The 26,720-nt window shown below is 44.0% G+C and overlaps 1 protein-coding gene across 1 annotated transcript in view; it reads right to left on the reverse strand.

Annotated features, from left to right (window-relative positions):
- Window positions 1–26,720, reverse strand: part of GNB5 (G protein subunit beta 5) — a 360,042-nt gene that overhangs the window by 217,605 nt on the left and 115,717 nt on the right. Inside the window, exons 3-5 of the mRNA XM_086958304.1 lie at window positions 9,664–9,800; window positions 4,065–4,106; window positions 1,790–1,866 (exon numbers count right to left, since the gene is read on the reverse strand). Of these exons, the coding sequence (XP_086814430.1) occupies window positions 1,790–1,866; window positions 4,065–4,106; window positions 9,664–9,800 (256 nt within the window). The remainder of the gene's footprint in view (window positions 1–1,789; window positions 1,867–4,064; window positions 4,107–9,663; window positions 9,801–26,720) is intronic.

Genomic DNA, 26,720 nt, shown 5'->3' on the forward strand with positions numbered 1-26,720 from the left:
CAGGTAGCTAGGTGGGCCCTGTCCAAAGGGAGGGTACCCTGTGCTTGAGTCTGAGATTATGGTTAGCCATTTCTGTCTGGGAGGTTGCTTTTTGGCTCGACAGGCAGCTGTTGAGGATTGAACCCAGCAGACTCTAGCTCAGTACACATCAGGTGTGCCAGTCTAGGGTGCTGCCTTAGACCCCTTGAAAGTCCCAGTTCCCCAGGCAAGGACTCAGTAGGAGGAGGATCAAGCTCTCTATCGAGTGTGGTGAAAGGAGGCCGTGTAACCTTAAGGTGACCTGTTGAACCTTTCACCGGGGGATCTATATGGTCCTTGTTTGGTTCTAATGGTTGAGGCATGGGTCTGGGAAGGGGCTTCAGCGGGCCTGAGTCAGGCATGTACCACTCAGTGTCCTGCAGCGCTTCAGTTGAGCCAGTGCAGCTTAAGGGAGTCCACAGGTGAGGGGTTCTTGTGGTGGGAACTACCTAGGGGTAACTCTTATCTTGGAGCACTCCGTGATTGGGCTGCGGACCCCTTAGGGGACACAGTCATCCCTAGAGGGTGTGTTGGAAGCATAGACCCCAGAGAGGGTCAGCAGGTCGTTAAAGGGGCTTTTGTGACTCAGTTGAGTGCAGGGACTGGGTTGTGTACTCACCGGTAAGGGGATTGTGGACCTATTACTTGGGCAGGTCACACAAATTAAAACCCAATTTCCTAAAGTTACTCAGGGCCATATTTATGACCCAGTTTGTGTAGCTCTTGTACCACACACCGTGGTGCAAGAGTGATTCAAACCTTATGTTTGATTTTTAAAGCCATGAATAGGCAATTTGCGTGGCTTTGAGGGCCTCCAAAAATCAGGAGTAATGCAACAAAGTCCAAATTGCTGCATTGCATTACTCTGCACTGGGTATGCATTCCATGGGTGTTCCCACGCAACTCCCATGGTTTTTAACGCATTTTCAGATTTACAACACCTAGTAAACTTGGGAATGCTCCAAAAAGAGGCCTTCCAGGAGAAGTGTAGCGAGGAGAAATATCTTAATTTCTCCTCATTACTTCCTCTTTCTATGTGTGCTGCTTCCTGCTACACGGATAGAAAGCTGAAAATGCCTCTCAGGTTTGTTTTTGTGCAGGAAGGTGTCCTTTTCTGCACAAAAACAATCCTGTATGTACGCAGGCATCCTGATACCACAGTGCAAGAGTGCCTGCGTTAGTGCTAGGCTGCTAAAAGGGAGTGAGGGGAGAAGGGGGAAAAGGCAAAAATGAGCGGTATGCCTTAAATACAGCACACGCGTGGCCTTTCCCAGTGATGTAGTGTAGCACAGCATGGTGACTTGCTGTGCTGCGCTGCGCTATTATTCCATAAGTATGCCCCTGAGTCACTTTCTAACTATGCATTTTATCTTGGGGGTCCAGATGATCTGTGCTTCACAGGCCAACTGAAATGTGGTCTAGCGACTGAGCTGCCAACTTTTCAACTTAGGAACCTGATAGCTAATTACTGCTTCAACACTTGACTGAAAATCATGCCATTTTCAGCAAATAATGTAATCTTTCCTTACCTAAAAGTGTAAATATTTGATATGTAATTGGGTAAATAAAAGATGTAATACCCACTTGAATGCACAGTACTATACTGCTCCCTAGGTAGGATCACGCTGTACAAATGAGTTTTAAAATGTACATAGATGTGGAAGACTCTATGCTCATTTGTAGCCCACTGAGCTCATTAATCCATATTACTTTCCAGGAGAACAACAATAATATTCCAGCATTGTTTTTCATACCTTCAGTCAATACTTACCCACATGCAATGGCGCATCCAGACGGTGCATATGCGCATGCCATCACCCACGTGCAGGGCATGGTAACTGCGTGTTCCTGCAATGAAACATTCTCTTTATACCACATGCAATGGGGTTTACTTAAAAACCAGAACATTTATGTGGCTATGGAACATTTATTTATTTATTTATAAAGTTTTATATAGCACGAACATGATCCCGAAAGATATCAGAGCGCTTCACAATTAAGGATGGTCAGGTAGGTGTCCAATACAATGATAAATATAATAAAATGACGGGCCTTCTTCTTATAGCTCATCATAATGGCTTGTTGTTAAAGCAGTTGTAAATACCTACCAAACTGTCGGTGTTCTTGCATACCCTTATAGATTATGACAGAGATCTAACTTGCTCTTTATAAAATGTGACACTTAATTGCATGAAGGTGGAGGAAATAATTATATATACGCGGCACTATAGTTCATCCCTTGTTCCTTATGCAAACTGAGGGTATTAAAGCGAAAGGGTTGATAGGAAATTGTATGGGATAGTTTGCCTACCACTCTACTTAGTCGGGCCCTCCACATTTGAGACAGTTAAAATATACAACTAGAAATATGTAAGAGTATTGTTTTTGAATGAATATATTTGCTGTCTCTTGAGGGGCGCATAAACTTGCAATAAGTTTGTGAATGAGGGCACACTATGAAATCTTAAATACATTTCAGAAATTGATCTGCCCACATATAAAGGAACAGCAGAGCGGTCTAGAATACCTTATCTATGATACTGGGTTATCGCCAATTGTCCATAAAGAGGGATCCAATTTTATTGCTTAGGTATTGACTGATACGATGACATGAATATTTTATCCTAGAAGCAAGCCCCACTACCATAATAAAATAGGTTGTCTGTCATGGTGTAATGCCAAGAAAGAGTTTGGTATATTAAAGTATATATTATAGGATTGTGAGCCCTGGGATTGGTGACAGTACAGGCACTATGTAGGCATCCTGCAGTAAGCAGGTTCCTTCTTCACATTTGACACCAGAAGAGGGAAGCACCAGATGTGGTCTTGAAAGTTAATACGTTCTTATATTCATTGTATTGGTCAATTAACAAGAAACACTACTTACAACATCTCCATACTTAAGATATGATGGTTTTGCTCACTTTGCCACTGGATTCAAGCGAGCCTGGCTGATGAGAGGTGAAACCACAAAACCAGTCCCAGGATGCTTGTTTCCGGTCCACGGAAGACCTGGATTGGCAGTTCGGGTTGGATTGTTCCCATGAGGAAAGGGTCAAGACTGGTTTGCATATGGCTGGGTCTGAACTGGGGTGGCGAAGTGAGCAGAAGATCGATGATGGATTCAACTCAGATCTGTGTCTGGGAGTGAGTTTCTGAAAAGTTTCAGGACTCCGACCATCATCTCCTTGTGTTTGCTTACATCTATGGGCAAAAAATGTATGGGTGGCACGCAAGTTTAAATTCACATTGTAAACTACTAGCGGAGTGTGGCTCTATTCCCTATAGTTACATCGAAATCCAAATATGCTAATAATCATTTGCAGAGTGGTTGGTCTAGATATTAACTTCCTCGTGAATTTGACATGGTGGCCCTCCTGGTTATAATGGATTCCTGGTGGCCAGCTTCCAAGATCAAGAGTTGACCCCTATTACATTACAGAGCATGCAGCATAAATCCACAGGGATTGCGGTATGCCTTTAGCACACTGGTGCAGGAGCTATGGTCAGCAGTTGGGATTGAAATGATGTGTTCTAAAGGCTGCCCATTGCCTAAGGCAATTAGCTGCATAACATGCGTCTTCCCGCTCTACAAGCAACCTTGACATTTGTTATGCTCTGGTTTTGGGGGCAGTGGCCAGCGGCACGAGCCATTAGACTGAAATTCAGTCACTGAAGCTCAGAGGAGACACTCCAGACCCCGCAGCAGCCATCTTAGTGTGTCAAAATTAAGGCTGCCGCTTCTCATTTCCCACCAAAGGAGTCTATGTCTATAGCATTCCTGAGACCTTATGTTTTATTTTGATTTGGCTTTAAAATTGATTCCATCATGCACCTCCATTCTCACTCTAAATAACCACAAGGATCCTTAAGATGTATTAATCATTATCAGAATTTGCCTTCCTCACTCCTATCTTTTTAATTAATTCTGGTTATATTGTCTGTGTCTCTTTCATCAAATTATTTTATTATTCATATATTTGCACATTTTAAACTGCTATTAGTGTGCAGTCTATTGCAAGGTAAAAAGAATAAGATTCACATACCTTGTTGGTAGTAAAAGCATCCCACACAATCACTTTTCCATCCTGAATATCGAAAGAAACAAATGCAAAATATTGAATTTAGAACTTGTATCTACCATATAGGACAACAAACTAATACTGTAACACCACGCTACTATCAACTGCTTTTTAAATTGTCATATGTTTGTCCTAATGATAAAAAATGTGCCTACTAATCACAATAGTCTTGATTTATAACGCGATTTAAGTGTGCCTACGAAGGATATTAGTCTTGAATAGCCACATCTGATTGACAACGCATTTTCTGTCACTGTGAATGTGTTACTCCGAGCTTATATTTTCCTACTCCAGAAAAAGGTGAGTCGTATTCATGAGTTACAAGAAGTAACACATGTTTACTCACAGAAAACAATTGATTAGCTGTGAGTAAACAAATGTTACCCCAACAAATAAATGATGGAGTCACACCTAATCTTGAAGCAAGACACAGCTCCTCATGAAACTACTTCCAGAATCAGGCCTGAAAATTGCAGGTGTAATTCACGTCTAGCCCTGGAGTAAGCATAAAAAATTAATGTAAGAAAGATTTCTCAGTTCGATTCTTCATATGCCTCTCAAAGTGTTAGTAAAACATAGTTTCCATTGGAATATATTACTACTCACTATTTAAACCGTTCACCTAAAATACAGAAGCAGCAAAAAAAAATAGAAAAACAACTATACTTCCAAAATAATGTATACATACATGTGCTTGTGCTCAGCTTTTGCCTACATCAGGTAAATGATTAGAATGGCATTCTGAAAAATGAGTCTTGCCAAAGTAAAATGTGATAAAGTGTCACTTTTTGCTTGGCCATCCCCATTTTCTTGGACAGATACTGCTGTGTGTTTAAACTCTGTACACTGGGGCGATGTTGTCCTGTCTGTAGTATATGTGCTCTGACCTCTAAAACACAGTAAAATTGACAAACTCCAAATTGCAGGAAATACACAAGGGCATTGGTCAGTTAAAAGTCATCTGTGGACTGTACAACACATCGTGTCATCCAGTATGCAAACAAGATAAACATGGCTACAGGCCGACCTGTGTAGCCTGACACTTGCAGTTTTTAAACTTGCAGGTACACCTGTCAAAATGGATGTATGTCAGTACAACGCGATCATTTTGATCGTGGTAGTTTACTTCGCGGATTTTTCAACGCAAGTCGTTACAACGGCTTGTGTTGGAGGGCGCGGATTTGAGGAATATTATAATTTTATATTTCAACACCAGTCAACGTAACAGTAGGGAAAGTGTTGGAATATAAAATTACAATATTCCTTAACCAACAGCGCCATCCAGTAGTAACGACTTGCGTTGTAATGGCAGTGTGGTAAAGGTCGTGCGGTGTAAACAATGTGTTGTAAACGAAGTTTACCGTCAAGGAATACCTTTTTTACAGCAAAGACCCCTACTTTAAAAAATTTAAATAAGTCGCCTGTAAGTAATAGAATTTAATGGTGGCATGTTTACAGTTACTAGCCCCCAAAACCTATTGTTAATTGAAAGGGCTGTTGCTGTCTTATGAAGAATCATAACCCTGAGGTCTTCAGTTAGTGACAGGCTAGAAAAATAATTCATACGCTATTTTTAACACTTTTTTAAATATATATTTAACATCCCATATAATGGCAAAGTCAGATTTTTAATACATGTTTTAAAAAAGGGACTTTTAAGAAGTCATCATCATCACAATCAACTTTATTTTGGTTCAATGAACCAGAAAAGTGCACAGTGTAAAAACATTATAAATATATACAAACTTAAAAATGAAAAATCACAGCTCATAACAGTGTAAGTATATAAAACAATTCCAATCATGAAACATCAAATTGTCAAATAAGTCATATTTTACCTGCCTGAGTACCTAGTGGGCTATTTAGTATTAATTTGCTGTGAGGTGGCTCTGATAGTGTTTCCCTTTAATGATGTGTGAAACTTGATCCTGGACCAAGCTTAGGCGTTTTTTTGAAAGATATCGACTCAGAAAGGACAGCTGGGGAGGGTCCACAAACTTCAATAGGTGATTCCTGTCCATTCATAGTTAAGTTTAAAGGAAAACGTTTATTCTGTAGGCACTTGGTAGCTAATTTGGAACCAGTCCACTTTGAGAAGGTGCTGATCATAAAACCAGGTTGGTGTAGCTGAAGAGGCAGGGACTGCTCATTTCTCTAAACACACCACTGGTGGCCCACAAGCTCCTTTCAGGGGCAGAAAGGTTCTGCCATGTTGAATCTTCTTCATGATAGTGCACCGTGGGATAGTGTGCAGTAAGGCAAACTGGAGGTAATGGGGCACTGGGAAGGGTTGTCCTGGGAAACTTTTTTCGTATTAGTTAATAAACCCTAAAAAGCAAGCACCTTACAGACAGCTCATCAGCACACTCTCTGGACCAGTGGAAGAACATACATGGACTGGACTGGACTGGACTGGACTTACTGTTGAGACCTGTGTGGGGACCTGAAGGGCTGGACCTGCTCCCACCCGTACCCAGACCCAAGATGTAGACGCCAAGTGTCAGCTGTGTAATCTCCTTTGTGGCTACAGGAACACAACAAGCTACAAGAGGCTTATTTCATGAAAGACCAGATGAACAGTAGCAACTGGAACTGGACTGGGCGCTGCTGGTTGATTCTGCTTGAGTGAGTCCTGGCCCCTAAGGGCTGTCCCAAAGGACATGGGTGCCTTAGAAGCATCCAAGAGAAGCTACTCCAGAAACACTGAAAGTTGGGACTTATAGAATGTCCTAGACCTCCAAGAGTCAGTGGGGACTCGTTGTAAAAGTGCGCAATTTCAATTTGATTTCAAAGATACAGCTTCAGGCTGGGCCCTCTGAATGATTTTGAGCTCCAACAAAAAAAGACTATGGCCCCATTTTAGAGTTTGGAGGACAGGGTACACTGTCACAACAGGGATGGAGTGCCCTGACCTACAAATTCTCAGTCCACCTACCCGGTTGCACCTGCAAGATTTGCACCAATGGAGTAAAATGTACTCCTATGGCGTAAACATTCCTTTGATGACCAGAAGGAGGAAAGGCCGTAAGAGGTAAGTCATTTGACCGTCCATCCTATTTAGAGTGGGCTTTTCTTTTATCTGTCCATTACCTCTAGAAATATCCTGCTGGTGAAGGACAGATGAAAGAAAAAACGGATTCCCACACGGTGGGTGAATACTTGTATGGTGTGGCAGGTTTTTATTTTTCATAAATAAACTCCCAGTGTGGAAGTTTGTTTTTGAAAAATAAAAAACTAAAGGAAACATTGACGGTCGGGCATCGTGTTTCATGGTGCAGTCTTTCAAACTTTTCCTACGCCTTGATGACAGTTCCCATCAATGTATGGAGTTGACTGGCGGGCAACTCAAAATGAGGCAGGTAGGAGTCTTTAAGGGGGATCTGGGTGAAGTTCGCTGCCATCCCTATGGACTTATTTCTGTCTGCCAAGCTCCAAATCAGGACCCAAGTCAGAAAGCAGAAACATTGACAGGTCAAAAAGTATCCATCCAAAGTGAGGACTTTGTCAACTGCAAAATTTAAATTTCTCACACTCATGGATTTTGTCTTGGCAAAATCGACAGCTTCAGCAGAACCTCGTCCAGTGGTACCTGGGTTCAAGCAGGTTCAACCTGCAACCCTGCTCAGCTGGAGGGTTTCAACTTCCATTTCAGAAACTAAAGGACTGTTATACACTTTGGCAAATGGGTTACTCAGTCACAAATGTGATGGACTAAGTTGGACTGCCTAAGTTCATTATATGCTTTGCCACTTGTATTAAGGTGGATAAGACATGCGTCATGTTTATGACAGTACTCATCTGACACACTTTAAATTAGGCCCTAAGTTAGAAGGTAAAAGTTTCAAGTGGATGAACCCACTTGGTGTATGCAACCCGCACTTTATCGCCATTAGCCTAAAAAAGTGCCTAGGTCGCGGTCAACCTTGAACGGGGACACAAAATTAGAGCTTTATATTTTCTGGGCCCTCTTAGCCTTAAATCTTAGAAATACATATCTCTGGTTCCTTTTATTGGATTCTTGACGATTTGGTGAAATGTTAATCAGTGCATCTTTATCTTTTTTTCTAATTTGGTTGCGAGATTGTTGGGTTCTGGCATGTGGTGAGAGCTGGAATGATCATTGGAATACCGGATGATCGTTGTAGTTCTGCACTGTGTGAAAGTTCCGGAGGGTGGCAGTTACTGGTTTTCCTGTTGCCCTGCTGGTTGTATACTTCAGCACTTAAGAATAAATCTTCATTTTACCGCATCGTATCCTGGCTCTTCCATCAATACCATAATTTATCAGGGATCTTTATTTTGTTGTGTTTTGACCTGAACAGGTTTGTGGCCTTAATAGTTGTAGGGCAACCCCATCCACTCCAATTAACAATCCACTTTCTTGAATAATGCTTCGGAAACTAAACTGGATTTATAATTTTCTCCTGTTAAACACAACTTCTTAAAGTTACACCAAACTATTACATTCGTTATCAAATGCAGCTGGATTTACTTTAGAAGCACAATAACTAATGTAATTGCTGGAATAATTCGAAATCACTCAAAATAAGTGTATAAAAAGATGTCAGGCCTCCAGGGCACCGCACAGAACAGGCATAGGGATGCTGAATGGAATCATTTTATTTTTAGTTGTCCCCTAAGCCTATGGCTCCAATTAAAATATTGTTCACAGGAGCACTAGAGATAAATGCAGTTTCAATTAAAGATCAAAGGCAACTGAAAAGAGTTGGGAACTCGTGTTCTAGTTTCCCGAGGTGTCTTGCTGTGTTACGAAACATTGTGAGTTCTAGCCCAGCCTTCCATATTTTCTATATTTCGTCAAATTGTGTTGTTATACACAAACCATTTTCAGTTTGTGTGCCTCAGTGGCACCATCTAACAAAATTGCACGGAAATGGGTTAAACCTTTTATTAGGGGACATCCAGAATTGGCCCTTTACACTCTGGAACACCAGTATTTTCATCATGTATGTATATTTTGAGAATTGTTAGGTTTTATATTGGAAAGCAAAAAAAAACAGAAATAATAAAAAACAAAAAGGGTGGGTACGGATCACAGTAGGAATCTCCTCCATTCCACGCACTCCACCACAGAAAAACAGGCCCTTGGACCTATTCTCCCATGGTGCTGATCAATTCCCACTGACTGTCACTGCAGTGTAGGCAATGTGGTGTCCCCCTCAGGGAGATCTGCTCTTCCTTCCACTTAAGAAACAGGTCCACACCTCACATAGGGCTATTTTCAACCGCTCTAGGCTGCTCTTCCAATCGACCCAAAAAAAGCTGTGGTGTAATCACTGCTGGGATGGGAAACTGGGGGTGTACTTACAGGTTAGCAGTGATAGCACAGAACTGCACCATATATAATATGGGCCGCAGTAAACCTCATCCTCTTTTTAGGTCAAACAAAGATATGAAATCATCCGACTGTAACGCTCTCACTATTAATATTGGTTTGGTAAGGACAAGTAAAAGTGATCAATTTAAAAATAAACTTTCTTTTATTTTAAAAATGCACTAAGATGTGTGTACAGGACATATAACATTAAACTAAAGTCTTCACCTGGGAGGAGCTGACGATTCTTCTTTTATCTTTACACCAGTCCATGCAGAGAACCTTATTGCCATGCCCTTTCAGTGTTCTTCTTGTCTTCATCACAAACTGGCCCAAAGACTCCACTCGGTCTGCCACCTGATGAACTGAAACAGAATAACAACAAACTCCATCACAAGATCAATACACCGGATCCAAGGTGAAGAATGGACTCAGTCAAGAGGCTTTCTTTTCTCTGTTATTTAGCGGTGCCATTCAGACACAATGACAACAACAGGTGGAAAAAGCCATCGAGCAAATACAATTACATATGAGGTATTGGGTGTGCTCTTGCTCCTGATTTTTACATTGACAATACGCATAGGCGGAATAACATGGACAAAAAGCTTTGCACCCATTTCATCTGTGTCACTGCTCCTTGAGCACTGTGTTGCCCAGCTAGAAGCTCGTTGTGCCTGCCTGTTCAATAGGTCTGTCCAGCATAACTGATACTCAGCCTCTAATGGGAACAAATGCTTAGATGGCTGTGAATGCTATTTCCACCAATTTCAGCATTTACCCCCCAGTCCGACAGACCCGTTAGCGCTGTCACAGACTTAGGGCAGTCAAAAAAAGCTAGTATTTTTCGATGAACCGTGTACATTGCTGAAAAACTGTCAGCAGGAAGCCTGGGAGTGCATGAGTATGAGTACTGCATTTATAGAGCGCAAATGCCACTCTCGAAGGAGCTTCCTGGCGCTAAGCAGTAATGAGTGTTGCAGTGTGACCTTAGTCAAACTTGATCAACCTTGGCAGAACGATGTGTCAACGAATAAGTGAGTAGCACAAGGCATCGGAGACACCATAGAGCTAAGTTTTGAGCTGCAGTTTAAAAATCCTCTTCCTGGTGTTTTACTCACGCTGCAGCCAACAATGGATGTCCGTGTCGCTTCGCACCTAAGACTTCAGAAAGTACGTGTGATTTAAGCCATGCCTGTTTTCCTCTTCCCTCATCCGAGTGGACCCATTGTATATAAATAAGGAATAATTCCTTATACTGGAGTTAGAAAGCGATTCCCGCCCGGCCCCCTCCCCCCACCCCCCCCCCCCCCCCCCCCCCCCCTGTGGGTGGTTGTGTATACTAGCCGCCGATATCGGTCCGAGAATTTGCCAGGACCCAGAAGATTAGAGTACCCATTGTCCTGATGAAGCCTACATCATCTGGCTGAAACGCGACCGCGACTGCGTCTACACCTTTTAGCTTCGACTGGAGTCCCCTGTTATAATTTTAAAAAAAATTGATTTTTGGCTGATTTGCACCAATACAAATATAGACTGGGTTGATGTGTTAACCCCCAGGTGCTTTGCTTGTGGGACTATCATTGTGTTGTGCACTCTATTGTAAATTAAGTGGAGGCACTTACCCGAATTGGGATATATATATATATTTTTTATATATTTCTTGTGTTTAGGGTACATAGAAATGTTTGTTGATATTGTAAATGTGATGTATATTTGTATATGATGTATATGTGATGTTTTTGTATATAGACTGTTGGTTGTTGTGCTTCCCTTGATGTCCGCTCATATGTGTGTTGATGAATTAACATATATATTTTCTTAATGTTTGATTTTTGATTCACAAGATAATTAACTGTTTTTTGTTTGAGAATTAAAATTGGATTGATCCCTTCGGTACCCCTTTGTTGCTACTTTCTCATCCTTGGATGTCTCCTGCTCAGGTAAGGGAGGGTTAAGTGGGCAGAACCCTTGACCTTTTTTTGCTAGTCGACGAATAAGTGAGTAGCACAAGGCATCGGAGACACCATGGAGCTAAGTCTTGAGCTGCCGTTTAAAAATCCTTTATTAGTCCTTAAATCTTAACTCCCTGGGAAGCTGGTTTCAGGTTATTGTGCCCAGAACTGTGAAGGATGTGATTAGTGTCATCAAGATCTCACCAGCAATTACTAAATGGTTATCCTTTGAAGTTCCCTACTTGCACTTCAAAGTGAGATGCTGCCTGGATCTGAAGAGGAACTAAATACTAATCTTGCAGCTGTATTGAAAGATGACTGCTTGCCAGTAATCTCCAGTGCTATCGTGACCTTTGAGCATTATAGCACTTCTCTCCAGGACTCGTGGAGCTGATCTCCTACTGACAAGCAGTGATAAAGATGGGCGGGGAGTCGTATAAGCAGGGGCAGCAGAGTGATGTCCCTGAATCCAGGTTGTCTCTGGGAACTTTCCTCTCAAGGATGCAGGAAAAAGGCCCAGAGATAACATGGACAAGGGGACCCCCTCTTAAATTACTTAGAGCCAGGGAAAAGAGAGGAAAGTATAAACACCAATAAACAAAAAAAGAGTGTCTTAAGGAGTAGGCTTGACCACAGTAGGGAGCAACAAACTTAAGGTACAGGAACAACATCACTGGGACGTTAAAGAAAGCCCTCACTCACCACCTAGTGATGACATGCTTCATCATCGGGCTCCACCAAAGAGACAGAGTGTCTCTTTGGTGTGGTACAACGCCAGATCTACTGCGGAGCGGGATAGTGAGTTCAGGACGTGTTGTGCAAAAATAAACTAACGAGTGGTGAGGGTATTAAAATAGTCAGTAGTGTATCAAAAGTCAATTTTTATTCTATGATCACTAAAGACAGTATTTAAAATTGTATGTGTATGGAAGCAGACCACATTAAGTTGAGTGGTAGATTCCTATGTATCAGTATTGTGAAAGTATAAACACAACAAGGAAAGGTTTCCCTAATGGCCCACATACTTTACACATTATGACATAGTTCATATCATTATTCTGTGTCCTTCAAGATATGCCAATAACACTTTCTTTACTTATATTTTCCAAACTTTATTTCTTTTTTTGGGTATATATATATCAAAAACTTTTTTTATACTTTTTTTTACATTTCTTTCTTTTAAATTCATTGTATTTTTCTTAATCAATTTTAACGGACATAAAAACATGATTCATGAAACATGAAACATGATTTGAAATTTTGTACACAATAATAGGCCTAGAGATACAGGGATTGGTTACCTGCATTGAACATTTACAGTGGACCATTTGGAACAGGCGTGGGCATGAAAGCAAAGTTGTAGAAACCATCAAGCTGTCGTAATTTGACGATAGCTGGGTTAGTGCTTAGCTTTGCTACACGTTATTTCCCTTAACTTGGCCTTATTCGAAAAACGCCATTTTGTATGTTACGGCGGCCATTTTAGAGAATGAGCTGCCTTGTGGTCAGCATGCCCTTTAGTCCTTCGTCCATGCCACTGACCACTCGAGTTTGCCCAGCAACAGGCTATTTTTAGTAACGGTCAAGCCTGTACATGCGCAGTTCTGACTGACCATCACCCCTTAGGAATGTTCCGCCAAACTGACCAGTGGTGTTGTAACTCCACCCATGAGTTGGCTGTGTTCCAAAAATGACAATATATGTACCTAAAACTCTGTAACCATGTACCGCCTACCTTTTTATTACTGTAAACTGTATAAAAGAAGGACTCGCACCGATGTTCGGTGTGATACTTCTTGCATTGCCGAAGGGTGCTGTAGGAATGTACCACCACCCCATGGGGTCCTAATAAACTTGTCTTTTGTACTTTTCAGTTTCCGTGCCAACAGTTCTTTTGGTGTAAGTGGGTATTCTGCGGAGCATGTAGGCCTTGGGAACCCAATACCACAAATTGGCGACCACGAAGGGACTCATCGGCGACTCGGATGCCCGAAGGAGAGGTCGTGACGAAGGATTGGAAACTCGCCATGGACGCGTACGCTGCCACTGAGTGACCCGAGTCTTGGCACCCACGGTGTTTTCTTCCTTCCTTCTGATCTGACCTTCCAGGTGGCGCCGGTCTCCGACTGAGATCCTGCTCGTCTGTGTTGCTGTACAGTGCCCGTTTGGCCGATTCGATCAAAGACCTTGGCAGTAGGAATCTGGATATTTGAGATTTGGGTAAGATTTGTGATCGGTAAGGTAGTCTGCGGACGCTTACTGAAGTTCTATGATTGTGACTATGATTTGAGTTAGCTAACATTTTTGACTTTGTGAATTTTGAATTATATGTGTAGTGCACTTCACATAGGCAGGCATGTAGAGATGTTTCTCTAATTTTGTTTGTTTGAGCGGCACATTTGTGTGAAATAGTGTAAGTGCCATTTTTACGGTATCACGCTTTCGTGGTACTTTTTGAACATGCCTGTTTTAAGCACACTCCGAGGGATGTGCTGTCTTGGAAATGGTACCGTATATAGGTTAAATGAATCTCAGCCGGCTCCTCCAGAGGGGACCCCTAATCGTGATATGTATGTCAAATTTGGCCTCCCCCCTATACTGTACAGTAAATTATGGTATAAATATACTAAGACCGATCCTGAGCTGCAATGGCCACTACATGGGTCGTTTGATTTGCGAAAGGTCCAGTTTGTGGAGCAATATTTATTTCAGCGCAGGTCTAGACAGGATATGTTTGATTGTGTGCGAATGTGGGAGAAAGCAGTGCGTGAACGTATGAAGCGTGAGGTTGCCTTGGCGGACAAAGAGCAGCGTAAGGCCGCTCGAGATAAAGCTTTACAGCTTGAGGAGAAGGAGGCGCAGGAGAAGAAAGAGAGGGAGGCACGGGAACGTAATTTGCAAACGACCGGTCAATTTCCTATTCGTCGTCCGCTTTATCCTGTCCTTAATATTGAAGTTGATGATTTTTCATTAATAGATCGATCTCCGCCTCCGTATGTTCAGCCTACGGCCCCGTCCGAGGATTCTGGCGATGAAGGTCGGGATAAGTCGAGTACCAGGTTAACTGCTGAGAGAGCCGCGGACTTGTGTAGTTTTGCTAGGAGATTAAATTTGAATCACGTAACTGTGTTAGAAGTTTCAGCTGAAAAGGATAAGTGGTCGGAACGAGAATTGATGTGTTTTTTAACCACTTTTGCAGATGAAGTTATTACTCGATTCCGTAAAAATTCAGTGGACTTAGAACCAAAGGATATGTCAGTCCATCGTGAGAATATGCGTAAAGGTTTGTTCTTGCAGATGCAGATGAGTTTTTCACACGATTGCTCCAGCTACGGGATGAGGCGTCCAGATTGCGGGAAGCACGAAAAGCAGAAAAAGAGTCCGTACAAGGGTCGACGGAGCAGTCCAAAGAGTGTTCTATCTTTGGTTCAGATAAGAATTCTAAAGTGCATGTTATGCCTATGCGTGAAGCTGCGCCTTTGTACGTTCCCCCAAAAGGGGATGGTACAGATGAAGATAAAATGTCGGCAAATTCAAAGGGGTATTTTATATATAATTGGGTGTATACGCCTTGGAATAGAGCAGATGTTATGGCATTGAAAAACGGCGTTTGCAAATTTTTGTGGAGCGATAATGGTCCTCATTTTGTTGGGAACATCGTGGAATATGTGCTGAAGGGATTGGGGATTCAGCAAAAGTTTCATGCTGTGTTCCATCCTCAGTCAGCAGGTCTTGTTGAACGGTACAATGCCACGTTGAAGCTAAAACTGGCTAAGATTGTGGTATCCACATCTTTGAAGTGGCCGGATGCCTTGCCGTTAGCGTTACTCTCTATTAGATCAGTGCCCCATTCCCGAACTGGCCTCACACCTTATGAAGTGGTGTTTGGAAGGCCTATGAACATATGGGGAGTTCCTAAGCCGCGAGTGTTACATGATGTGCCTTGTGTAATGATGAACGATTATTTGGCACGATTAACAAATGATTTACTTTCCATTCACCAACAGGTTCGAGAAGCGCTCCCCGACAATTCCATTGGAGAGGCTCACAATCTTCGTCCTGGCGACTTTGTGATGATAAAGTCGTTTGAGAGAGCGAACAGCTTGGAACCGAGGTGGCGTGGCCCCGAGCAAGTCCTGCTTGCGACTCGAACGGCTGTGCGAGTGACCAACAGGAAGCGGTGGGTGCATTCAACTCACTGCCGTCGCGTCTCTCCGGACCTGGTGAATCCTACTGTGCTGTTCAACTACAGAGACATCTTGGACGAGGAAAAGAGCCCAGCTGTGACGTCGGCCGAATCGGAGGGAGCCTTCCCGGACCACACCGTTTCTGGACAACAGCGCTATATTTTGCGGCCAAGATAGGAAGAAGATTTTTCTTTTGGTGTGAGACTGGTTGAGTTACCGCTCCAGGTTTGTGAAACGGAAGCCGGGAATCTCAAGGGGGGGGATCAGTTCTGCCAAGAGTAGCGACACCCGTCTTGACCCCGGAGAAGAAAACAACGGCTACCTCGGAGCTCAGCACTCACATTTTTGTTTTTTTAGTTGTATATTTGAGACATTGTGAACTATTTTGAACTATGGCATCTTCTGCATCACGAGATAAAAGAATCCTTGGTGCTATATTGTTTGTATTGACAATTGTGGTGATAGCAGTGATAACCTGGGTAGTGGAACTTGTGGTGCCTGTACGAGAACATTTGCTGCCGACTACCCCGGCTCCATCTGAACACTTTCATTTCACCTTACCCTACCATGAAGAACGGCACCGACAGACTTATTTGAACAATAGCTTCATTCAAATCTTGCATCATACTCACAATATGACGAACACTTCTAATTGTTGGGTATGGGGGATGTTGCCTGGGCACCAGAAAAAAGGAGGTACACCACTTATCCCACTCCCGTTCTCCCACAATGGTTCCTGCAATGCTTGGTACACTCTTCTATTCACTTTGCGCGGGTCAACGAAAGGGGGGCTGCTTTTCCGTTTAAACAAGATATGCTATCATGATCGGGACAGCTATCCACAAGCTGAGGGTACTCGATTTGAATGGGAAGAGTACCGCCCCGACAACGGGTCTGCACCCCGAGTCTACAGTAACCAACGGAACATTAATATGTCCAGCTCTCATGTCATTAATGTTATAGATACTAAAGCTGATCTGTGTATACGAAATAAAGGTACAATCCCTGTTGGAAAAAGTGAATGTAACACCACACTTACATTTGATAGTCCGAATGGCATATCCTTTGTGGCATCCCGAAATACATACTTCATCTGTGGCAATAAAGGTTACCATCGCCTCCCGTTAGGATGGTTAGGTACATGTTACATCTCTTTCGTATTGCCCCCTGTATTCATTGCCCCACCAATGTACCATAATGATTATATCTTGTACCACGACTTTGTGCTAAATAGAGTCAAACGTGCTGTAGTTCTTGAAGATATAGACCAGACCGATACTGCTCTTCAACAATATGTGGATTTTAATTTGGGTTTATTTTCCTTTGTGGGAGCTGCTCTGAACAGTCGAAAGATACGACGACTGACCCGTGTTGTTGAGGCTGTAGCTAATGATACCGCTTTTGCATTGGGGAATATAACTGAAGACTTTCAAATTTCTAGAATTGTTACGCTCCAGAACCGAATGGTTCTAGATGTAGTTTTAGCAGATCGAGGGGGGGCATGTAGAATTATCGGAAGAAGCTGCTGTGTGTACGTTCCAGACAAATCGCCATCTGTATATGATGCTATATCAAAACTGCACAAAATAGCTGCTGAGATACATCCGGACAATGGTACATGGATTTTATCGGGGTGGTTCTGGTCAATGCTTAGTACATGGGGCTGGAAGCTACTGACAATCTTATGTATCGTAGTTGGGATATTCTTCTTCTTGTGTCTGTGTATACAATGTGGTCCTGCATTATGTTCTATGTGTCTATCAGCTTGTATTCCATCTAGACGAGCTCTTGCCCAAAATGAATTGATGCTTCATAAAGAAGTGGCCCAAATTATGTCAATCGATATAGAAGATGAGTATCCTGACTATGTCCACTTTGAGGTAGCTTCAGCTAAACGCTAAAAGGGTCGTCTGTCGTAATTTGACGATGGCTGGGTTAGCGCTTAGCTTTGCTAAACGTTATTTCCCTTAACTTGGCCTTATTCGAAAAACGCCATTTTGTATGTTACGGCGGACATTTTAGAGAATGAGCTGCCTCGTGGTCAGCATGCCCTTTAGTCCTTCATCCGTGCCACTGACCACTCGAGTTTGCCCAGCAACAGGCTATTTTTAGTAACGGTCAAGCCTGTACTTGCGCAGTTCCGACTGACCAGTCACCCCTTAGGAATGTTCCGCCAAACTGACCAGTGGTGTTGTAACTCCACCCATGAGTTGGCTGTGTTCCAAAAATGACCATATATGTACCTAAAACTCTGTAACCATGTACCGCCTACCTTTTTATTACTGTAAACTGTATAAAAGAAGGACTCGCACCGATGTTCGGTGTGATACTTCTTGCATTGCCGAAGGGTGCTGTAGGAATGTACCACCACCCCATGGGGTCTTAATGAACTTGTCTTTTGTACTTTTCAGTTTCCGTGCCAACAGTTCTTTTGGTGTAAGTGGGTATTCTGCGGAGCATGTAGGCCTTGGGAACCCAATACCACAAAGCAACTTGGAAAGTAGATTGATGCGTGAATAGCAGGCCCTGAAGATTAAAGCAATTTTCCACAAGGGAGCAGTGCCATCAAAAAAGCTCTAGAAGAGATTGTAAGTATGACAGACCACCCACCAAATTCGCTATGACCATGTACACTCCTCAGCAGCTGGCTACACAGGGTAGCTAAATCCCAAACACCTGCATGGAAGATTTGCATATTTTAACAACTTTTACTTACCCAGTATACAACCCTGTATAACCATTAACAATGCTTTTCTTAGTCGCGGTTTTTATAGATAGATGTCAAGAGTACCTTATAATCGAAATGTGGAGAAATTTACTAATTTACTTCTGTAGGAAACATGGTTGTGAGATGGTCCATCTTGCGAGAGGTTTGCGAGAGGTAGTAGTCACTTGTTACCCAAGTGACTACTACCCCGTTACTCTTGACAATGCTCACCAAGGCCATGTCGGGGGTGTCAAGTTCTTTTAAAAACAGGACAGAGGAAAAAGTTGACTAAATGTTTGCCTCGGTTTAGTGACTATATTTTCGATTTCCTCTACCGTTTTTGACTGGTTTAAAAAAAAAAATACCATATCTGTATTTTGTATTATTCCCGGACTAGATAGTTGGCCAAGTCCATTGTCTCTGTAGCATTTTGCAGATTTCCCCTAGTTTTGTAGCTGGTCCTCTGCACTCTGTCACTCTACTAGGTAAATCTGCATGTTGCTGTGCGTTTGTAGGCTAGGTCATTTGGTGTAAAATGACACACGGAAATGGAAAATAGCGAAAAAGCAGAAGACTTACAATTAAGTCCAAGAGTACATTTAAATGTGAATACATATACACAGGCGCGGTGCGTACATTGGGGCGTAGGGGCGTAGCCCCACTAAGCCCCATGGACCCACCGCGTTGTCACTAAAATACAAATAAAGATATTAAAATAATCGCACTACCCGCCGGCCGGGAGACACCTTTTCCGGAGTGCAGGGGGAGACTGGGGGGGAGGGGGAGGGGGGAGTCAGGGCCTGCTGCAGCTGCGCAAGTGGATTTTTGGGCAGAAACTAGCCCGCGCATGCCCAGATTGTTTCCCCTGTGCAGTTCCCCTTAGAGAGAGGACCAGGGGGCGGGCCGCAGCCCCCACGGTTGCACAGGGCGACTGGGCGAGCAGTCATGGTGCCCCCCCAGCCAGGGTCCCTGTAAAGAACAGAAAGGGGTAAGGTTGCCACTAGTTCCAAGAATGCTTTACTAAACAAGCATTGGCATAGCCAATAGGTCTCCCCTTTGGGACCTTATAAGTATTTAGTTATGCAGCACAATATCCTTACTGCAACAATGTTAACTGTTGCATGGCTAAACACTTATAAGGTCCCATAGGCGAGACCTATTGGCTATGCCAATGCTTGTTAATTGTGTTCTAGGGCTGCCTGAATGATCCATGACTTATAATTAAAGGGAACAAAGACAGAAAGGTCACATTACAAAGAAATACATATTTTATTTATACCTCAATTTAGTGTCAGTTAGAGGCCTTTGTAGGTTCTTTACAAATGGCTGGTATTTTTCTTTTGGATACCCTACTTCATATTTCTTTTCATGAAATGCATTGTCTGACTATGGCTATAAAAATAAAATCCAAATCTAAGAAATAGGAAGAGTGGGGGCCCAGTTGTCATGGAGACCAGAAATAAAATTGTTAAGCTTTGTTAAACAGTGTACAAAGGTATGTAAATATGTAAATGGCCTGTCAAAGACCTGTGACTTGGGTGCCGGAGGTAAGACTGCAGACATTGCTTCACTTTCAGTGGGAGGGGCTACAAAAAAGCTGTGGGGGTTGTCCAAATATGGCAGGGTACCGAGGATAATCGCACTGCATGGGTGAAAACGTTTTACCTGGGATACGATTAAATATTTCACAATGCATGCCCTCATTTACTGATGTTCACCTGGTAATTACATACAACACTGACCCCGCTCAAATTGTTCCCGGGATGAAAGTTCCCACACGCTTTATGCATTTAGCAACCAAAAGGGGGTAATTGCAGTTCAGGAAGACCCTGTCCACATGTGACATAAGCTACATACAGTAAACTAGCAGACACTGCATCCACGGGAACAAAGATATCGCTCACTGACTTGCACTGGAATGTGGATATATTAAAAAGCAACACACGTTGAGAAGCGTCAACACTATCATCTCCGGGTCAGAATCGGGAGTCTTACAGTGAATATTCAGAGCAGTAGGAGCACCACAATCAAAGTTGGCCGTCAGGTTTACCACCACGGGACGAGCAAACTATTTCTGCCCGCTGCAGTCGTTGCATGAGTATTGTGAACAGGGTGCGGTAAAGTACCTGCCCTAGGAGTGCCATATCCCAGAGCACTGAAGGGGCGTGTCAGGCCCCATCATGGAGACTCTGGGCTGCATGTGATAGTGGCGGTCACCCGGTTGGCCTGCCAGGCATGGGCACAATGCTGGCTGCAGGTAGGGGCTGGCAGGCTACGCTACAGTGCGTGAAGAAAGCAGCGAGTGGACCTCGGTGGCGGAGAAGCGCTGCATTGGGAATGGAAGGGACGTGGCACCCACCCTTGGCAGCAGGATCGCCTTTGCTGTGCGGTGCCCTCTGCCCTTCAGTCCCATGGCACCGTAGCCTGCAGTGGTGCCTCTGCTCAAGCGAGCCTCGTCCGGAAACCATTCAGAAGTAAAGCAAAGAACTCAGCTCCCAACACTGAAGGAGAAGCTGAAAGCACAGCGCCTCTCTCCAGGAGCTACTCCAGCGGACACTCCGAACTGGTACGAAGTCCTAGTACACAGCCCAGGTGTTTCAAGAGCACATGCAGATCAAGCTGTTGCATACAAACAATCTATATGTCACAGAATATATATGTATCAAAGTCATATCACCTCCAATAACACCTTTAAGGACAAGTGCATATGGGAGGCAGTCTAAAAGCATGCACCATAATGAATAGCACATTGTTTTTGTATTGGTGAAATTACTAACCCTGGGCGAAGAAATACGCTCCGTTCGCGGAGTTTGCGGAGTTTCGGCAACTCCGCGCTCCGCGGAGAACGCAAAGTTGTCGAATACTCCGCAAACTGCTGCGTAGCGTAGTTCTCGCGCGCTCAATAGCATTTTCGCGTGCGCGAGGATGCTTGTCGGTAAGATCGAGTTGCCCAACATGCAGAAACTGCAATCTGGCACAGAATAACTCGCGAACACGTTAGTAGTGACCGGAAATAAGGGGGTGTCTGGCGTAGTGAGTGGGGGTGTTCACCAGTTGCATGAGTCCGAGGTTGGCGAGGTTGTCCAGCAGGGTGGTGGTGGTGTTGTCGTTGTTGTTCTCCAGGTGGAAGTTGAGGTCCCCTAGGAGGATGTAGTCAGCGGAGGCGAGGGCGTGCGGGCTGATGAAGTCTGCGATGTCTTCGCTGAATTGTGTGCGAGGTCCTGGGGGTCTGTAGATGAGGGTGCCTCTGAGTGTGGTCTTGGGGTCGGTGTGTATCTGGAAGTGAAGATGTTAAGCGGCTGTGAGGGTGTCGTCTGAGTTGGTCGTGATGCGGATGGTGTTCTTGTGGACGATGGCGATGCCTCCTCCTGTCTCGTTGACGCGGTCTCTCCGGGTGATCTTGTATCCGTCCGGGATGGCGACGGCGATGTCGGGCGCTGAGGAAGCGTTCATCCTTGTTTCCGTGAAGAAGGCGACGTCTGGAGATGTGGTGTCGAGCAGGTTCCAGAGTTCCACAGCGCTCCCGAAGACGAAAAATGGCTCGCGAATGGGTCAAGCAAGCTACTACGCATGCTCGCGGAGCTATGCGTAGTTCGCGGAGTGCAAGTGCATCTTCGCGTAGCTCCGCGGAGTGGGGCTACGCGAACTATGCCCAGGCTTAGAAATTACACGTCCCCCGCAAAGGGTCACCTGTATCGTCGACCACTTTTTGCACAGGTAGCACTACAGAGTGTTTATTGCACATATGAATAAAGAATATAGTCATCACTCTTTGCGCCCATGCCCTACTAAATTGCAAAAGAGTAAAAAAAACAAGTGGTGCGCGCATGCGCACCACGGCGAGCGATCTGTTTCAATTATTGCGCCCGTGTCTGGGCATGATAATTCAAAACAGATGTCGCCCGTGTGGGTAACCACAAGCAATAGGACGTGAGCGGAGCAAAGGCAGTACATGCATCCGCCTTGGCCCAACTGCGTGCTGACTTTCTTAGAAAGACGCACGCAAAGCCCAATAGCTTGTAACTAAAAACAAAACACACGCACAAGCGTGTGATGAGCTTTTGAAAGCCAGGTACTAAAAGTCTTTTCCAAAGCAGCGCATGCGAGCTGCTACAGGCTCGACCTAAAAAGTGTGGTCATTTTGCAGGGGGTCAATTGATTTATACATGCTACGAAGGTAGATATTTTAGTAATGACAGGAAGCTGGGTGTGTTAGCTTGTCATATTGTACCATCACTCCATGACAGATTTTTAAAGTCTTTCATTTGTCCAAATGTATTTATTCCACCTTGAATCACATCTCTTACCCAAGGGTTAAGGAATTTTGACAAAGATTAGTGTAAACTACGTCTGTCCTTTGCCAATGCATTATTTATTGAAGGAGGAGATTTTGATTTGAAAATGCGGCTTTCTCAGTCAGATAGCGAGTATTCAGAAATATTAACTTTAAATAACATTCCAGTAGCTGTATTAGCTAGGGGAAAAGCTATGGGAAAGCTGCACATGTTCTATTTTCCGTATGGCAACATAATTTTGTCAGCCTGGCTGGATATCTGGTGACAGTCCTACTAGCGACAACTTCAAATTGTGCACTTCTCAACCTCCAATTGAATATACTTTTGTCTTCCTGAGCATTCTAAATCTGTAGCGTACTTGTGACCGAGTGACCATTTGGCTTTGGTTTTAATCTTTAATACTCTGACACAAGTTAAGAAATTGTTGTCTAAAGTGCATATTATGGGTAACAATACAACAGAGTCGCGTTTTCTGATGAAAATCATAAAGCACTATTTAGGATAAGAATGGAAGAGCTCCTGCTGAGCATGACGGGTCCGTGCAAATACAGTGGTATGCTCATTTATTAAAATCAATGGTAAATCAATGGTACAGGTTTTAAAATTACCGCTCAATCCTAGACCTTCAAATGTACAAGTTAAAGTGAAGAGCGGGTCCGGTTGGTTCAAAACGAATTGTGGAACAGAAAGGATATATAGATAAGACTTGCCATAAATTAAATAGAGTTCAAAGGCTAACTACATTAAGGGAGTCAAAAGAAGCTGACGATAATTACACAATGCTGATGCAACATAAAAAGGAGAATATTTAGAATTAATTTGGGCTGAAATGTATGATGCCATCTTGCAGAAATTCTGACACTTGATGAGTCAAGATATAATTATCTCTCCGGATCACCTTGAAGCTCAGATGAGCAAGGCTCCATGGGCGCATTTTATGTTGGACCTATACTGTTGCCCCCCACAGAGTATTACACTAGTGTTGAACACATGTCCAGAAGCGACTTCCAAGTTAGAAGCACCACTGAAACCTGGTCTTCTTGCTGAAATTATTGATAACCTGAAAAAGTCCCGGGAAAGGTGCCCAGATGGATTATCGTCAGTGTTGTAATCTATGTTTAAATCATGTTTATGATTATTTCAAAAGTTAATATTAATAGATGCAGCGAAAGAAATGTTGGTGAGCAATGGCTACGATAGCATTGAACACGTACATGTAATTCTTCATTTAGAACTTCGCCTGTGGGAACATTTTGCGCGTTGCTGAATTCAGCCTGGTCATAATGGCACAGTACTATTCACGAATGACCTAGCATGTTCATTTGTTTTACTTTGCTGTCATTATAACAAGAAATTTGTGCCTTTTATATTCAAAAATACATGTTCACAAGTAGACTTTCCGGAAGAGGCAACAAAAAATGCTGCCATTTGTCAAAATTATGTGTAAAGACCACAATTCAGTTAAAACACTTAAACCAGAACTATCTACTATGCAATATTTTGCTGTGCGTGTTATACATTCACTATGCCGCTGGCCGCGCGACGCGAAGGGGAGCTAAAGCGAGACAGCGTCTTAGTGCCACATGCCGCGCGAGCAGAACAATAGCGCGCCGGCCCGGGAGCCGCCCCTTTTCTAACAGCCAATGAGTGGCGATACTGAGCAAGCGGGAGGCGGACTCACGGGACCTATAACTAGCACAGCTAGCATTGCTCGGTCTTTTCCTGCTGCGTTTCCTGGGCTGCTCTGCGCTGTTTGTGCGTCGTTTGACTTCGTCGGTTCTCTAAAAGGTATGTTGCCATTAATAGGCCTCCCCCCGGCCCCGTCCCTGGGCATGACCAGGTTGATGGGGTCCAGTGGTGTGACCACGGGGGGGGGGTCGGTAATGGCGGTCCGCAGATTGAGCGGCGGGTTAGAGAGTTGAACCGGGGTTCCTTGTCTCGGGGGCTCGGTTGTCGCGGGACCTTTGCCGCTCTCGTCCTGGCCTGGGCTGCATTGGCTGGGGGCACTTTGATGGTGCTTCCCGTCCGGGTCGGACGGGGTTTGAGCGGTTGTGTTTCCGGCCGGTTTTGCGCGGACTCGTGTGTCGGCATTTATTTAATTTTAAGGTATCTAACTATTCGGGGCTCTTCCGGTCTCACGCTCGCCGTTTGGCAAGACAGATCCTGAAACGTGCGCCCATGATGAAATGCAAACAGCTTTACTTGAAAATCTATAAAGATTGCTCCATGAATAAGGCCGAGAATAATGAAGTGTCTACTGGCAGATACCGTATCTGTAATTGTGTCGCGCAGCGGCGGTTTGTGTGGCCTGAGGGGTCTGAGCGGGCCGGGCAGTGTCTGTTACGGCGGGTTCCAATGTGTCCTGCGGCCTGGGGGTCTGAGGGGGGCGGGCCGGACAGTGCTGTTCCGGCGGGGTCACACGTGTCCTGCTGCCTGCATCGGTCCGGGTAACCAGAAACTTATTGTGTCTGCACGTGCTCTGATTCAAGGTATCCAGTCACTCCCTAGGTCTGCGCGTGCTATGAATGAGGGTATCCTTCCTTTCGGGCACGCATCCGTTCAGAATTCTCCTCTGTTAGTGGTAAACATGGCCGGACTGCATCGAGGGGAAGGAACCGTAGCGCCTTGATCCTGCGTTTGGAATGACCATTTTACGATCCACTGGGTACGCCACAGGCAGCTTCGCATCCAAACCGCCCCGGGCATTATCCCGTGGTGTCGGGTCTCCCCCAGTTATGTTAGCTTCCGGTGTGTGACCTCGATAAGCTGCAGCATCTTGCCGATGTCGCATTTAATGTTAAAGACCCATGTGCATCGGTTCACTCGAGATGTCTGCACGAGTTGCGCTAGTATATCTATTGCTTGTATTGTTTGATAGTTGTGTGCGTATATGATACACAATGAACTCCCTGTACCTCCTCGGTGCTGCAGCTTGGATACAATGGTCTCTTCTCCGTTGGCCGGCCCACCCGTGTTGTCTCGATATCTCAGCACCGTTTTCTTGGGCTCCACGCTCACAGCCAGCTAAGCAAAAGTTTTGGTTAATGATCTGAAGAAATGTTCAAGTCGTCGCGTTCTTGTTTTCTTACTAAAGGCAAAATATGATATGCGACTTCGTAGTATCGAGTACCAAGAAGAAAGGAACTTGTCTGGCTCCACATAAAAACTACCTATATGTCTATAGTTCCACTTTCACAAAATGTATGTTTTATAGGATACGATACAGGAAGGATTATAGTCAAAACTCCGATTTACCTTCTACATTCACCAATACACCAGCCAGCAGAAATTTGGGAAAAGTAGTGTTGAGGCAGGAAACCCAGGGAGTGCACCCCTCGCCACTCCCAATTTGATAGGCAAATGTAGATAAGTGTCTTTATCATTTTTCTCCGTTCAGCTTGCCCCTAGGTTTCGCTTTAGTGATGTCAGGTTGCTTAAAGGTCAGTTTCCAAGTGCGCGGAACGGGGCTTCCACCCCACTCCGTGAAAAATGCAAACTTCAGGCTTTAGGTTGACATGATGTCAAGGACCCCATTAGTATGATTTCAAGAAAATAGTTACAGGAAAAACACGCTCCGCTAAACGAACTGAGTTTCGCTCAAATATGTTCGACGATAGGAATTTTAAATGCACTTACATGAAACGTGTTTAACATTTTAAACTCGAATCACAGCTCCTGGCGCTGGGTGTCACAGGCAGCGCGGCCTTTATTCCCAGGGTAGAGCAACGGGGATCAAGTACATTGCTGATGTATTTTTACTTCAATAATTCCATTTCTAATTACTTTCACTTCAATAATTGGTGTAATAGTATTCCTAGAAACTCTGACAGTGAATGTCAGTAGGGTTAAATGCAGGAAACATGTCTGGGCAGACCGCGTTTATCGGCTAAATGCAATTAACTTTTGCAATACATAATCAGGGATGCAACAGGGCAGACTCTGCACCCAAAGGAAGGGTGCTGCTCCATAGGAGAATTTGGTGACATACTGGTTCATGGAAGGCCAAGCGCACAATATGACTATAACTTACTATTCGTGTATGTCGCAGTTTGCACGCGGTTTCAGAGATGGGGTGGGATGAATAGAATGTCTGAATTCAGCAGACCACGTTTACCTGCACCATCCCAGCTTAGAACCGGGCGAC

Source organism: Lissotriton vulgaris, chromosome 2_1 (assembly GCF_964263255.1).
Source record: "Lissotriton vulgaris chromosome 2_1, aLisVul1.2, whole genome shotgun sequence".
Taxonomy (NCBI): domain Eukaryota; kingdom Metazoa; phylum Chordata; class Amphibia; order Caudata; family Salamandridae; genus Lissotriton; species Lissotriton vulgaris.